At 45.7% G+C, this 13,645-nt stretch overlaps 1 protein-coding gene across 1 annotated transcript in view; it reads right to left on the reverse strand.

Annotated features, from left to right (window-relative positions):
- The window catches only part of PDZD8 (PDZ domain containing 8), a gene marked incomplete at both ends in the record, with an annotated part of 90,907 nt that extends 84,286 nt beyond the window's left edge, over positions 1-6,621 (reverse strand). Inside the window, one exon of the mRNA XM_080693625.1 lies at positions 5,753-6,621. Within this exon, the coding sequence (XP_080549751.1) occupies positions 5,753-6,621 (869 nt within the window). The remainder of the gene's footprint in view (positions 1-5,752) is intronic.
- Between the last annotated feature and the right edge of the window lie 7,024 nt (positions 6,622-13,645).

Raw genomic sequence — 13,645 nt, forward strand, 5'->3', positions numbered from 1 at the left:
CTCCATTCCAGAAGACCAAGGAAGAAATAAATTAGATACAAACCATATTGTAAAGCATGAAGTTTTCCAGATCAGGCCTGAGTTCTCTGAAATAAATGGTATATATGATTAAGATAAAGATTGCTATAGTCCTGTCCCTTGCCTTTAGTGGGGATAGTGGTCTTTATTCTCCAGTTTCTAAGGATATCTGAAAATGTTCCACAAATACATACATTCATTCATTCATTTATTGTGATACTAGAGAGTGAACCCAGCTGCATTCTACCTCAGAGCTGTAACCTCTGCTGATTTTATTTGGAAACAGTGTCTCACTCTGTTGAGTCTCACTACTTGCTGGGGCTATTCTTGAATGTACAATCCTCCTGTCCCAGCTTCCCAAATACTAGCATTGCAGTTGTGTGCCACCACACCAGGCTCCACAATCACATTTCAGGAGTATTTTTAAAGGCCAGGCATGGTGATACATGCTTGTAATCCCAGCATTTGGGAGGCTGAGACCTGAGGACACTATCTGCCAACAGCTCAGCTACTTAGGCCCTTTGCAACTCAGTGAGACCCTGTTTCAAAAAATAGAAAGACTAAAAAATAGGGCTGAGGGTGTAACTCGGATAGAATGCCCCTGGCCAGGTTCCATCCCCAGTATGGCAAAAATAAATAAATAAATAAATAAGAGTATTTTTCAGTAGTTAAAAAACATTAGTTATGATAACCATAGTCATGCTCAGAAAACATTAAATAAATAAATAAATGAATAAAAAAGAGTATTTTTCAGTAGTTAAAAAATATTAGTTATGATAACCATAGTCATGCTCAGAAAACATTAAATGAATCACTAAAGTTTTCCCCAAATATGTTTCATATTCAAGTTCAAATACAGTGTCAAAAAATAGATGTCCCCTCTTTCGTACACCAGATAAGTCAATGCTTATATAGTTAACTAAATGACCCATCCCACTAAAGCAAAGTATCCACCCAACTCAAGTGAAAATTGATGAGTTGGGCGTGGTGGCAAACTCTTGTAATCCCAGCATTTGGGAGGATGAGACAGGAGGATCGCGGTTCCTCAGACAGCCTCGGCTACTTAGTGAGGCCCTTTGAAACTCAGTGAGACCCTGTTTCAAAATAAAGAATAAAAAAATAGAGGGAAAAAAAGAAAATTGGCTACCATCTATTTACTATCACTACATGACAGAAGTGGAAAATTTTCAAAAGATTTTGCTTAATTTCTGGTAGAAAGACTTTTTAAAATTCAATATTATATGGCCTTTTAAAAAATAAAATTGCTCAAGGAAAGTCCCTTCAAAGACATAATGCTTTAAAGAGGGGTAAAAATGATCAACCTTTACTATCCACTTATGAAGTCTCCTCATTCTCAAACTCTTAATAACTCCAGATCAGGCATGTATTAGCAGTCAAATGGGGCAAGAGGGAACTATAAACTACCTTATGGGGATTCCATACCAAGTTTTACCAAAAAGCTGTTCCTTTCTCCATCCTGTTATTAACCATAAGGAATGTCAACTTGGTATTACAAGATACTCCAATTTTTCTTAAGAGAAGCCAGAAAAACAAAATTATATGAAATCTCCTTTTTTTTTTCTTTTACCATTGGCCAATTAAGAAACAAACAGAAAGTACAGGCCACATAAAAAGTACCTGTAAACTGAATTTGCCCTTCCAGCAGGCAGCAAGTGCTAGCTATCAGACAAGAATATTTTAGGAAAGGAAGTATCAGTAAGAATATCAAATATGTGACTCCAAAACCCAAACAACCCTCCTCACCTCAGGACTATTACTCAGATTTCATGCTGAAAAGGGGATCTACCTATACTAAAGACCAATGGTATTTTTTCTCCCTTGAAGATGAATTTTGAGATTAATTAAAATATTCCCCATTTTAATATACTTTATTTTAGGTGCATACTATCTCTGAGCTACATCCCTAGCCCTATTTTTTATTCTTTATTTTGAAACAGAGTATAAATTATAGCAGCAAACCTGAAATCCTCCTGCTTTAGCCTCCCAAGTACTGGTATTATAAGTGTGCACCATCACACCTGGCTTTAATATATTATTTTAAAGTGTGTATCTTTTTTAAAAAAATAACCAAAATAATTAAGATTAGGGTGCTGAATCAAAAAACATCTTAATTCAATAAATTAGCAAACACATTTTCTATATATTATAATCCATTTTTTAAAGATAATTTTATAAACCAAATGTGTTAGCTGGGTAAACATAGTTATCAATCAACTGGGTCTTTACGAAGCAAGCACTTGAGCTATTTTAGCATCTCTAGGTGAAATATCAGGAATGGCAATCCTAACAGGCCACTTCACTTTGGCAGCATGAAAAAAGAAAAATAAATAAGTAAATAAAGGAGGGAAGAAATAACAGCAATGTTAATAATTGGCAAAATATTTCCATAGGGAATGAATAAAAGTGCCAAAGGACCCAAGACTGAATACAATTTTCTTTACTGTTTTATCTCTACTAAGAAGAGTAGATGGCTAAAATGGATAAACTAGCAAGACCTACTTGGAAACAAAACTGACTGGATTAAAAAAGAAATACTATGTGGAGCAGCACCCAAATAATTAATCTTATGACTTAACAAAGTTAAGAGGATCCTCTCAAAACTTTCAATTTAAGGGGGAAAATAAACTTTATAAGTCACACTCAGAGTTCTAAGTTAAATTGGAAAGATACTCCCACATATATTATATTGATGGCATACTTTGTGTGTGTGTGGGGGGGGTATTAAACAAAAATGCATTTTACCTCTGAGCTACATACCTAGCCCTATTTTTTTTTTTTTTAAACGGAGTCTAGGTTGCAGAGGGCCTCAGGAGGTCTCTGAGGCTGACCCTAAACCTGCAATCCTCCTGTCTCAGCCTCCTAAATACTGGGATTACAGGTGTACAGCACTACACCAGGATGATGACATACTTAAAAAAAAAAAAAAAATCCCTTAAGAACAATGCAGAACAACTTTCTCTTGTGGTTGTTAAGGCAGCCTGACTTAATCGGATCTGCCAGCTGTGTTACTTTAAGCAAGTTATTTAAATACTCTGAGCTCCATTCCTCTATCTATACAATAAGATAAACACTAGCTATTTTAATTCACTTTGTGAGAGTTATGATACACCTAAGGTATACTGTAATTAATTCTAATTTATTTATTTACTTTAGGGGTACTGGGGTTGGAACCCAGGGCATTCTACCTCGGAGCTATACCCCCAGTCCTATTTTTTATTTTTTTTTTTGGTGGTACTGGGGTTCCTGGAAGCCCTTCTACCTCCGGGCTACACTCCCAGACACCTATTTTTTATATTTTTATTTGGAAACAGGGTCTCTTAAGCCAGCAAGGCTGGTTCCGAACCAGCGCGATCCTCCTGTCTCAGCCTCCCAAGTGCGGGGATTACAAGCGTGCGCCACCACGCCCAGCTTTTTATTCTTTATTTTGAAACAGGGTCTCACTGAGTTGCAAAGGGCCTAAGTAGCTGAGGCTGTCAGTGAACCACGTTCCTCCTGTCTCAGCCTTCCAAATGCTGGGATTACAAGCGTGTGCCATCACACCTGGCTTAATTCTAAAATTTGAATCAGCCCATAATAACACTAGTTTAAAACACTTTGGGCAGAGTGGCTACAAGGAGCAAAGTCTATATTTCTGGAGGTGGCCTTTTTGTCCCTACACTTCTGTTTCTTTTAGTAAGCTAAAATCTGCTTCCTGGATCCTTCGACCCCGTCAATCCCACACTAGTTTAAATCTTATTAAGTATTTATAATTTAATTCTCACTAGACTCTAAGCTCCATGAAAGCTGAGTCTGTTTATTTCTGTTCAGTATTTCAAGTTCTAGCACCTAGAATCATAAGCATATAGCAGGTATCCGATAAAAATCTGAAGATTGAGTGGTGTGTTCTGTGCAGTGTTTACTCATTGATCAATGAGATGGCCTCTAATAAAAAAGAGCACAGATGTGCACATTTTTGGAGATGACAGTGTAATGCTTAAGGTTTAAAGTTAAAATAGCAAATCAAACTCATGCTGTGCTTTAAAATCCCTTGGGACATTGGTAAAAAGCAATTCTGTCTTCATCATTTCTTTCTGATTTAACTGAATACTCAATCCACATTTAAAAAATAAAACTCTCAAAATGATATGCATCCTCACTGTCACTAGCTATTCTACAAAGAACCCCCAAATAATAACAGCCTAATCAGGTTTTATTACATGAAAGCTATCCAGAAATCAGAATTAAAGTTGTGATGGATTATAAAAATCCGTAACAACTTTTTTTTATGACTTTCTTAGCAACACACTGCTATAAATAAACATTTCACTGCTTAAGCACTAGAACTCATTTATAATTTATGTCACTTGTATTCCATAGCTTAAAAGTAGGTTTCATAAAGAATGTTCTACTCACAGAACCAGAAAACCCAGTGAATTCTCAGATCACCATCCTCTCGAAACCTAGAGAACTAGTTCCATTATAAAATAAATGTTTCTTGCCCTCCATCAGCTCTGTCACCGTGCTACTAGCCTACGCAATATATAATTAGTAAGGTACATCTGCCACATATACAAGTCAAAAGCCCATTCCAAACTGAAGACATTTCTTGATTATCTGGCTTGAGACTGTGCTAGAAAACTAGTGATCCAGGAATATTCCACTTCCATTGAAGAGTAAGCCTAATACAAGATTAACATAACTGTATAGTAAAGGGTAAAATCCAAGCAGCTCAAACACTTTAGTAAATACAAAATTAATGGAGGACAGAAAAATATTTAAAAATTCAGCTGTGTTAAAATAAAAAGCCATGTACGACTCATTCCACTCCAACAACAAACTTCCCCAGACCAAAGTGGATGAAGCCCTACAAAACTTTCTTTTCCTTGCCACTACTTCTATGAGAGTAAAAGAAAACTCATACATTAATCAAGAGTATATTATATAAAATTAAGTAAGCCCACAAATGCAGGAGAGCTTTTATAAATAAAAGTCACTACCTTATCATTAAAATACTATCTGGAGGGTGATTTCAAGTACTAGGCGAGGAACTTGTGGTCATAGAGTAACTACTATCTGGGCAAAGTCTGGGTCTGTGCTACAGAACCTACCCCCAGAAGAGCAAATGAGAGTAATTCCAAATGCATAGAGATGTCACTACATAAAGGCTCCCCAACGCCTCTCTAATCGCTGCACCGAGTATTCGTTTGCAATAACTACACCCCATACACTGAAAGATGCCAAAGCATCAAAGCAAAAGTGGCTGGCAAAGGCAAAATAGAACAGCCCTGGTCTATATGCACAACCTTCGAGCCTTGTACTGTGTCCAGGAATAATTTCTCAGCGTGGCCCAAGTTATGCTGCAAAGCCAGCGAGTGACAGGCTCTATGCAGCAACCACACACAGGAAGTTTCTCCACAGTCCCAGAGGCGACTTCAGGGGATGATGGGGGCTTTCCTCCCTTTATCAATAAGCTGCTTTCTCAGGAGACTATTCTCCCCAGCTGAGAGCACCTTGAGGACCCAGGCACACGCGGAGAGGTTTCTAGCTCATCATCAATGCCTTTGGAAGCAAAGAAAATGTCCATTACCTGACTTTACCTCGGGCCCTGTCCTGGGTGAGAAGAGCCGCAGGGCGTAGGCTGGGGATATCAACAAGCCTTTGCCCTTCCCACTCCACGAAGGCTGCAGCAGCAGCCCGGGCCCGCAGTCCCCGCAGCAGGCCCCCTCTCACCTACCTGATCTTGTAGTTGGGCAGGGTGTGCTTGCGCTTGATGATTTTCTTGAGCTGGTTGACGATGATGGAGGTGAGCTGGGGCATGGGCCGCCCTTCGAACTGGGAGCGCACCTCGAAGTCGATCAGCGGGTCCTCCACGAAGGAAAAGAACCAGTGGGTGAAGGGCACGCGCGTGAACACGAAGCGCAGCCTGCCCACCACCCGGGACAGTTTGACGAACAGGTAGGCGGACTTGCCGAAGACCAGGTCCACGTCGATGGCCAGGTGGAAGCCCCCGCTGTACTCCACCTCCGCCTCGAAGGCCAGCTCCTCGGGGCAGCTGGCGGGCAGCGCCTCGCCCTCGGGGCCGTCGGGCTCCCCGCCGGCCGCCGCCGCCACCACGGGCCGGACCAGCCGGATGGTCTTGATGAAGGGCACCGTCTCGCCCAGGAACACGTCCCGCAGGCTCAGCCCCTCCAGCAGGCGCCCGGCCGTCTTGGTCTGCAGCAGCTCCTCGAACTCCACCTTGATCTTCTTGGTGACCCAGCGGCGGGCCAGCGCCGTGTCCCGCAGCTCCCGGAACAGGAACAGGATGGTGGCGTTGAGGAAGTAGCAGGTCTCCCGCGTCGGCGGGGCGGGGGTCTCGGGGGCCGGGGTCGCGCCGCCCTCGGGCGCCCCGCCGGGGGGCTCCTCAGCCCCGCCGCCGCCATAGAGGTACTCCCTCAGGGGCAGGCCCGGCACCGGCTTGAGGTAGCGGAAGCCGTCGCCCGCGCGGGCCGCCTCGTCCGGCGGCGGCTCGGGCCGTCGGCGGTACAGCAGCAGGAACTGGGTGAGCAGCGTGAGGAAGGAGCCCAGCACGGCCGACGCCAGGATCATGAGCAGCAGCCCCATCCCGCCCCCGCCGCCGGCCCGGCCGCCCGCGCCCGCGCTCCCACGGCCTCGGCGCCGCCGTCTTCACGCCGCCGCCGCCGCTGCCTCCATCTTGCGGGCATGAGCGGCGGGGTGGCGGCGAGCGGCTCCCGGGGCCTCGTCCGAGGCTCAGGCCGGCGCGCTGCGGCGCCCGAGCCCGCAGCGGCCCGCGCCTCCTCTCACTCCGGGGGCGGCAGGTGCGGCGGCGGCGGCGGCGGCGGCGGCGGGGGCGGGGCGGCGCCTCGCCGGGCCTCCTCATTGGGCGGGCGGCCGTGACGTCAGAGCGTGCTCGCTCCCGCCGGCGTCGCCTGGCAGCCGGCGTCCGGGCGCGCGGCCGCGGGCGCCCCTCCAGCCCCGCCCCCACGCCGCCCCTCCGCGGCGGGGCGCGCGGGGTCCACGTGGCTGTCACTTCTGGAGCCGCGGTCGCGGTCCCGGAGGAGAACGGGGGGCGCGGGGTGGAGGCTGGGCGGCCGGCCCGTTATCTCCCCGGGCGCCCTGGCCTGGCCGCCGTCCCCGCCCGGCACCTCTGCAGCGGCGTCCTTCTTCCCGCAGTGGGTTCTTCTCCCCCCCGGGCCCGCCGGGCTGGCGGCCGCTGTCCCTGCAGGGCCGCGCTGCAGAGGACCTGGGCGGGCCGTTCGGGCACTGACTAAGCCAACCGGAGAGGTCTGGCTGCCTCCGGACCGCCATCGCCCGCCAGCAATCCGACCAGCAGCCGCTCTGCGTCTGCAGAGGATGGGCCCTGGGACGAGGGGACCGAGGGGAAAGGACTCACTTGCCCAACCAGTGGATATTCGCATTTTAAAAGACAAGTTTAAAACGAGAGCTGGGAGGAGTATGATGAGTGGAATGGGTTTGCCCGTGGTGATGGGAAGCTGGAGAGACTTTGTCAACTCTTGGTAAGCCCGGGTGTGTATCACCACGTTGAGTCCATCTCTGAGGAGTTATTGCTAGTCCCGCCCATTTTATAGGCGCAGACACTGGCACAGAGAGTGTAAGAAGTTGCGTGGGCTCACATAGAGCCTGGTTTATTTACCACAGAATCCTAAGCCCTTGGTCACTACGGTAACCATGATTCCTAGAGTTGCAAGCTGCTGATCGGGTTCCCTGGTGCATCAGAAGGGAGAGAATTAGGAGCAGGGTGTCAGGATTTTGCACCACGTAGCACCTTGGCCAAAGCTATAGGGTTACTGGAGCCAGATTGCCCAGCAACAGTGTTTCTCCTTCCTGTCCTCTGCGTGTTGCGTCATAAATGTTTTTGTCCCTCCAACCACAAGGATACCACAACACTCCCAGTCCTACAGAGGTCAGCTATATAAAAGGCCCATTCTGGCTGGCCCTCACACACCCGGGAGGGCTCTTCGTTAGCCCTGGAGAATCTTCAAGCCAAGGATTCTCTTGAATGGACAATTCTAGAACAGAATCAGAGTTCTGACCCAGCGGAGGCAGGGACAGAACTTCAGAACTAGTCTGATCTCACCTTATTTATTCATGCCTAGGTTTGAGATCAAAATGTCTCTATCACTAGGAAGACAGGAAAGAGGGTGTCCACTGAGGAACTAGGCTCAGACCCTTGCAGAGATTTCCAGAAGCTTCAGGCAACTTCTGATCTCGTGGTCACCCTCTGCTTCTGCGGTACTGTCTCAATTCCACAGTTTCAACCCAAATAAAAATGAATATCCTTTCTCAATTTCTTCCAGAAATCTTATAATACGCACACACCATCGCAGTAAATGCTACAGAAGCTGAAGGTGTAGAAGGGAAGAAGGAGGAATTCTTCACTTGTGAGATATAAAGGCTTCAAATTGTTCACCCATCTTGTATCCTAAAGTCCCCTTCGCCCACCTTTCTCCCCTACAAGGAAATTTGGTGGTCTTCATGGATGTCAGTCCTCACTCTGTCTTGCAGACTCCTTCTGTCTTCTCCTTCTTAGTCCTCAAAATACTTCTGGGAATCCCAGATCTTCACAATCCATTATTCAATCATTCATTTCCTCAGAAATCTTGTTCCCTGAGGGGCACACACCAAATCCATGAATGAGTTCAGCCAATCTTTTGGAAAGATAAAAATATCTTATGTTAAGTATGATTAACATTCACTAAACAATAATAATAGAGAATCAACATGCGCCAGGCACCATATTAAGCACTTTATCCCTTTAAAAATTAAGTATTTTATAAAATATTTGAAAATTAAAATATAGGGCAGGGTGGTACGTGTCTGTGATCCCAGCAACTCTGAAGGTGGAGACAAGAAGATCATAACTTCAAGGCCAGCCTGGGCAACTTAGTGAGACTCTGTCTCAAAATTAAAAATGAAAGGGCTGGAAGTGTAGCTTAGTGGTAGATATTCTTGGATTCCATCCCCATTACCAAAAAAAAAAAAAAACCAGAAAAAGTCGAGTTCTTATGAAGTCAAGAGTAGCTGGCATTTAGGTAGTGATGCACATAACTTTGGTGTTAACATGTCCTTTATGAAATGATACTGTGTTAATTGAAGCTTATTGTTTTTTTTTGTTGTTGTTGTTTTTGTTTTTTTTGTTTTTTTGTTTTTTTTTGGTGGTACTGGGGTTCCTGGAAGCCCTTCTTCCTCCGGGCTACACTCCCAGACCTATTTTATATTTTTGAAACAGGGTCTCTTACGCCAGCACGGCTGGCTTCGAACCTGCGCGATCCTCCTGTCTCTGCCTCCCAAGCGCGGGGATTACAAGCGTGTGCCACCACGCCCGGCAAAGCTTAGTGTTTTTAATGTCATTCTTTGGAGGACTATAAGTTCAGCAACCTCTTCTTCATACTGGCTCATAGGAACTTAAAAGTCTGAGAACCACTAGTCTTGGCTCTGAAAAATGTATGATTCTGAGTAGGTGCTTAAAGAGTTGTACTACTGACCTCTTTCATGTGTTTTAAATGGCGTCACTGAAATTAAGCCACTGCAAGAACTGCCACGGGAAGCATCTATTTCAAAGGTAAAAAAAAATTTAAAAAAAACAGTTTATTACTGGAAGATGGGTTTCATGTAAGACTCACATTTTCCCAAACTAGAGAGAGGCAGGAGCCTCGGATGCTAAACTCCAACTCTGTCCTGGTGGCCACCAAATAGGTGAAAGCCAAAGCGTATGCGTGTGTGAAGCTTATGAGTACATGAAAGTTAATTTTTTAGAAATCTATATAAAATAACACAAATATAGCAAAATAGGGGGGCATCGAGGAGTTTAAAATGTTTGTGAATAAACTATACACCAAATCATTTGGGAAACTGTGAGGATATAAATTCAACAACTATTTTTTGAGCCTCTAACCTGTGTTAGGCTGTTGGGTTACTGAATGAACAGGACAGGGGCCCTGCCCTCAGGCGTGCCAGGCTGGGTGTAAGCAGACGCACACCAACATACCTTCGGTGATAAGAGACAGTTCTTGCTCTAGCAGAGGCACACTTGAGATAATGTGGGAGCAGACCCTTCTGGTTCAGGGCAGGCACAGTTGAATATAAGGAACAGAAATCGCCTCAGGCTAACTTAACTGAAATTGGATTCATGTTAAGGATGCTGGAATATCTCCAGGAATTCAGCTGCAAGATGTTCAGCTGGGGTTCTCATAGCAATTCTGGAACAAGAGTGTCTCTCTCTCTCTCTCTCTCTCTCTCTCTCTCTCTCTTCTCTCTCTCTCATTTCCTCTGCCCTCCTCCACACCTACTATCTGCTCTCTACATTTCTCTGCAACTCTGCATCATTTTACTCAATTAGGCTCTTGGTTCCTAGTTCCCTTAGAGCATCAGCATGCAGACAGTTTGGGAGGTGCCAGCTCTGTCCCTGAATCTAGAGGTCCCTGTGTCCCTGGTGCCCAATGTGGCTGGCTAGCTCGATTTCAGGTGCTGGGACAGAATCTCCATTTGACTACATAAATACAATCATTATGGCCAAGGGCTCCCTAGTTCTGGACTGCTTGTAGGTGAGACAACTTTCCTAAGGAAGGACACAGAAAATGTGATGGGCAATTCTGGTTCAATAAGAGGACAGTTGATGAATTCCAGCTAGGAAAGTTGGGAGGCTTCTTGGGACAGATGGAATTTATATCAGTCTTTGAGGCTAGACAGGTATTCTAGTCAGGCAGAGGCAAACACTCAGAAGTTGGAAAAATCTAACCGAGTTCAGGGAAATAGAGAAAAGGGTGAGTGGAGGAGGGTGGTATGAATAGGGTTGGTGTGGAGAGGAGGGAGAGGACATGGAGGTAACCCAAAGTGGATGTGAACAGTTAGGAGGGGGAAGGTTGGATTCTATTTTGCAGGCTTTGCAAACTCTCCAAATTCTTGAAAAGATTGTGGCATTAATACTTAGCCTTTGAAACCTCAGCCCCAGAGTAATCCAACTATGTGCCTTCTCCCCACAGCATCTGTAAACTTCTGGACTTATTCTCATTAAGACCCTCACAGCACCCTACCCCGCCCACACTTCTCCCCATTGCCCCAGCCAGGCTACCCCCATTTTGCACAACAGTGCCATCAAACCTTGACCAGTCAGGCTCCCCACCCTCACCCGCTTCAGGGAGGATAAAGAGCCCCTGAGGCTGGCCTGTCCTTGCTTCCCTGGGCAAAGCTCTCCTGCTGGAGCCTCTGTCTTTCCATCCTTCTCTTCTGCAGCTGTAGCAACAACCGCAACAAAAACAAAAACACAGGAAAGACAAAACAGGCAGAAGAAAGAAAACAAGCAAAATGCCTGTTGTGGATTCCGCGGGGTCTCTCCTCAACTCCAGCAGAAAAGCCACTCCCTCCAGCCTGGCAAAATGAGGGCAAGTGAAGATGCTGGAGAGCCGGGGCCTTGCCCCCCCCCCCCCCGCCTTTGTCCTCTCCTTTCTGCACAGTCGAGTGTGGCCAGGGCTCCCTGATGGCGTGCTTCCTCTCCACTGCTCCTTCACCCGCTGCGATCCCGCTTCTGCCCGAGCAGCTCGCCCCTCACCACCACGAACCCATTCTTGACAAAGGCCCAGTGACCGCTTTGTGGCCATAACTGATAGACATTTTTTAAAAAATTATAGTTCTAAGGATCCTCAAAGCAGTATGGATCATTCCTTTTTTCTTGAAAAAAGCCCTTCTTTCCCTTGACCACACCATAAAGAATACCAAGTGAGCCTGGCTTGTCTGGCTTGGTGGTACACACCTATAATCCCAATAGTGTGTGTGTGTGTGTGTGTGTGTGTGTGTGTGTGTGTGTGTGTTACTGGGGATGGAACTCAGGGACATTCTACCTCCAAGCTACACTGCCAGCCCTATTTTTTACTCTTTTTAAAAATATTTTTAATTCTTTATTTTCTTCATTTTTTTCTCTTTCTTTTTTTTTCCTTTTTTTTCTTTTTTGTGGTACTAGAGGTGGAACCCAGGGGCTTTTCTACCTCTGGGCTATACTCCTAGACCTCCTTTTATTTGGAAACAGGGTCTCACTAAATTGCTGAGAGCCTCACTATGAAGTTGAGACTGGCTTTGAACCTGTGTGATCCTCCTGTCTCAGCCTGCCAGTGCTGGGAGTACAAGTGTGCGCCACCACGCCTGGCCTTTTTTTTTTTTTTTTTTTTTTTTTTCTTTGAGACAGGATCTCACTGAGTTGCAAAGGGCCTCACTAAGTAGCTGAGGCTGTCCGTGAACTATTATCCTCCTGTCTCAGCCTCCCAAATGCTGGGATTACAAACATGAGCCACTATGCCCAGCCCAATACTTTTTTTAAAAATTGGAGATTGAATCCAGGGGCATTCTACCTCCAAGCTATACTCCCAGCCCTTTTTAAAATTTTTTTAAAAAATATGAAACAAGGCCTTGATAAGTTGCTGAACCTGGCCTCCTACCTATGATCCTCCTGTCTCAGCCTCCCAAGTACCAGTATTACAGGCATGGACCACCATGCCTGGTTTGTAATCTAAAGGCTGAGACAGGAGGATCACAGGGTCAAGACATCGTCAGCAACTTAGTGAGACTCCGTTTCAAAATAAAAGGGCTGAGGGATATAGCTCAGAGATAAAAATGTCCCTGGATTCATTCAATCCCCAGTACAAAAAAAAAAAAAGAAAGAAAGAAAAAAGAAAAAGTAAGGAGAGGAGAGAAGAAGGAAAGACTAGAGAAGAGAACCAAGTGAGGATAAACATACATCGTACTTCAGTTTGCTTGCTAACATAGAAATCGTCACATTAAAGTAGCCTGCCACCTCTCTGTTTCGAGATGTTGACAGAAAAACATCTTCCATGAAGAAACCCCTGGGTGTAGGGCACCATGTTCCAATGGGCCCAGGACTCAGAGGGTTACTAGCAGCAAGTCCTTCAATGCTAAAACTAGAGAAGTCTTGGGCAAACGGACAAGCTGGTCACCCTACGGGGTGGGACTCTTAGAAGCGAAGATAACAAGCAAATGGGCTCCCATCCCTCTGTGGAGAACAGCTCAATACTAGACAGCATAGTGGAGGAATCGCACTGGTTATTTTCTTTCCCAATCAAAATAGAAAACTGAAGCCGGGTGTGGTGGTGCACGCTTGTTATCCAAGTACCAAGCAGCTGAGGACAGGAGGAGGCAGGTTCGCAACCAGCCTCAGCTACTTAGACCCTCCTCAACTCAGTGAGACCCCATTTCAAAATAAAGAATAAAAATAGGGCTAGGGGTATAGCTCGGGGGTAGAATGCCCCTGGGTTCAAACCCTAGTACCCCCCCCCCCAAAAAAAATCACTAATAATATGTCCTGAAGAGAGCCTAACAATATCTACTTTAAACTCAAAACTTCTTATCTTTCGTTTTGGCTGTGTACCACACTCTCCTCCTTTACAGTTACAGAAACTGAACTAAAATCCTGGAGCCACCAGGTTTCACGGAGGGTCATTTGATCCTGGGACACCTATAATCGGGTCCTTTTTAAATAGATGAGGCCTTAGGAGCATTTGCATTTCTCCTTAATTTTCTCCAAACTGTTCCACTTCTGTCTCTCCCCTCTGGATACCTGTGACTAGGCCATTCCCTGCCTCAATTCCTGCAGCTGCCT

The sequence above is a fragment of the Muscardinus avellanarius genome (genome assembly GCF_963383645.1).
Source record: "Muscardinus avellanarius genome assembly, chromosome: 4".
NCBI classification, from domain to species: Eukaryota; Metazoa; Chordata; class Mammalia; order Rodentia; family Gliridae; genus Muscardinus; species Muscardinus avellanarius.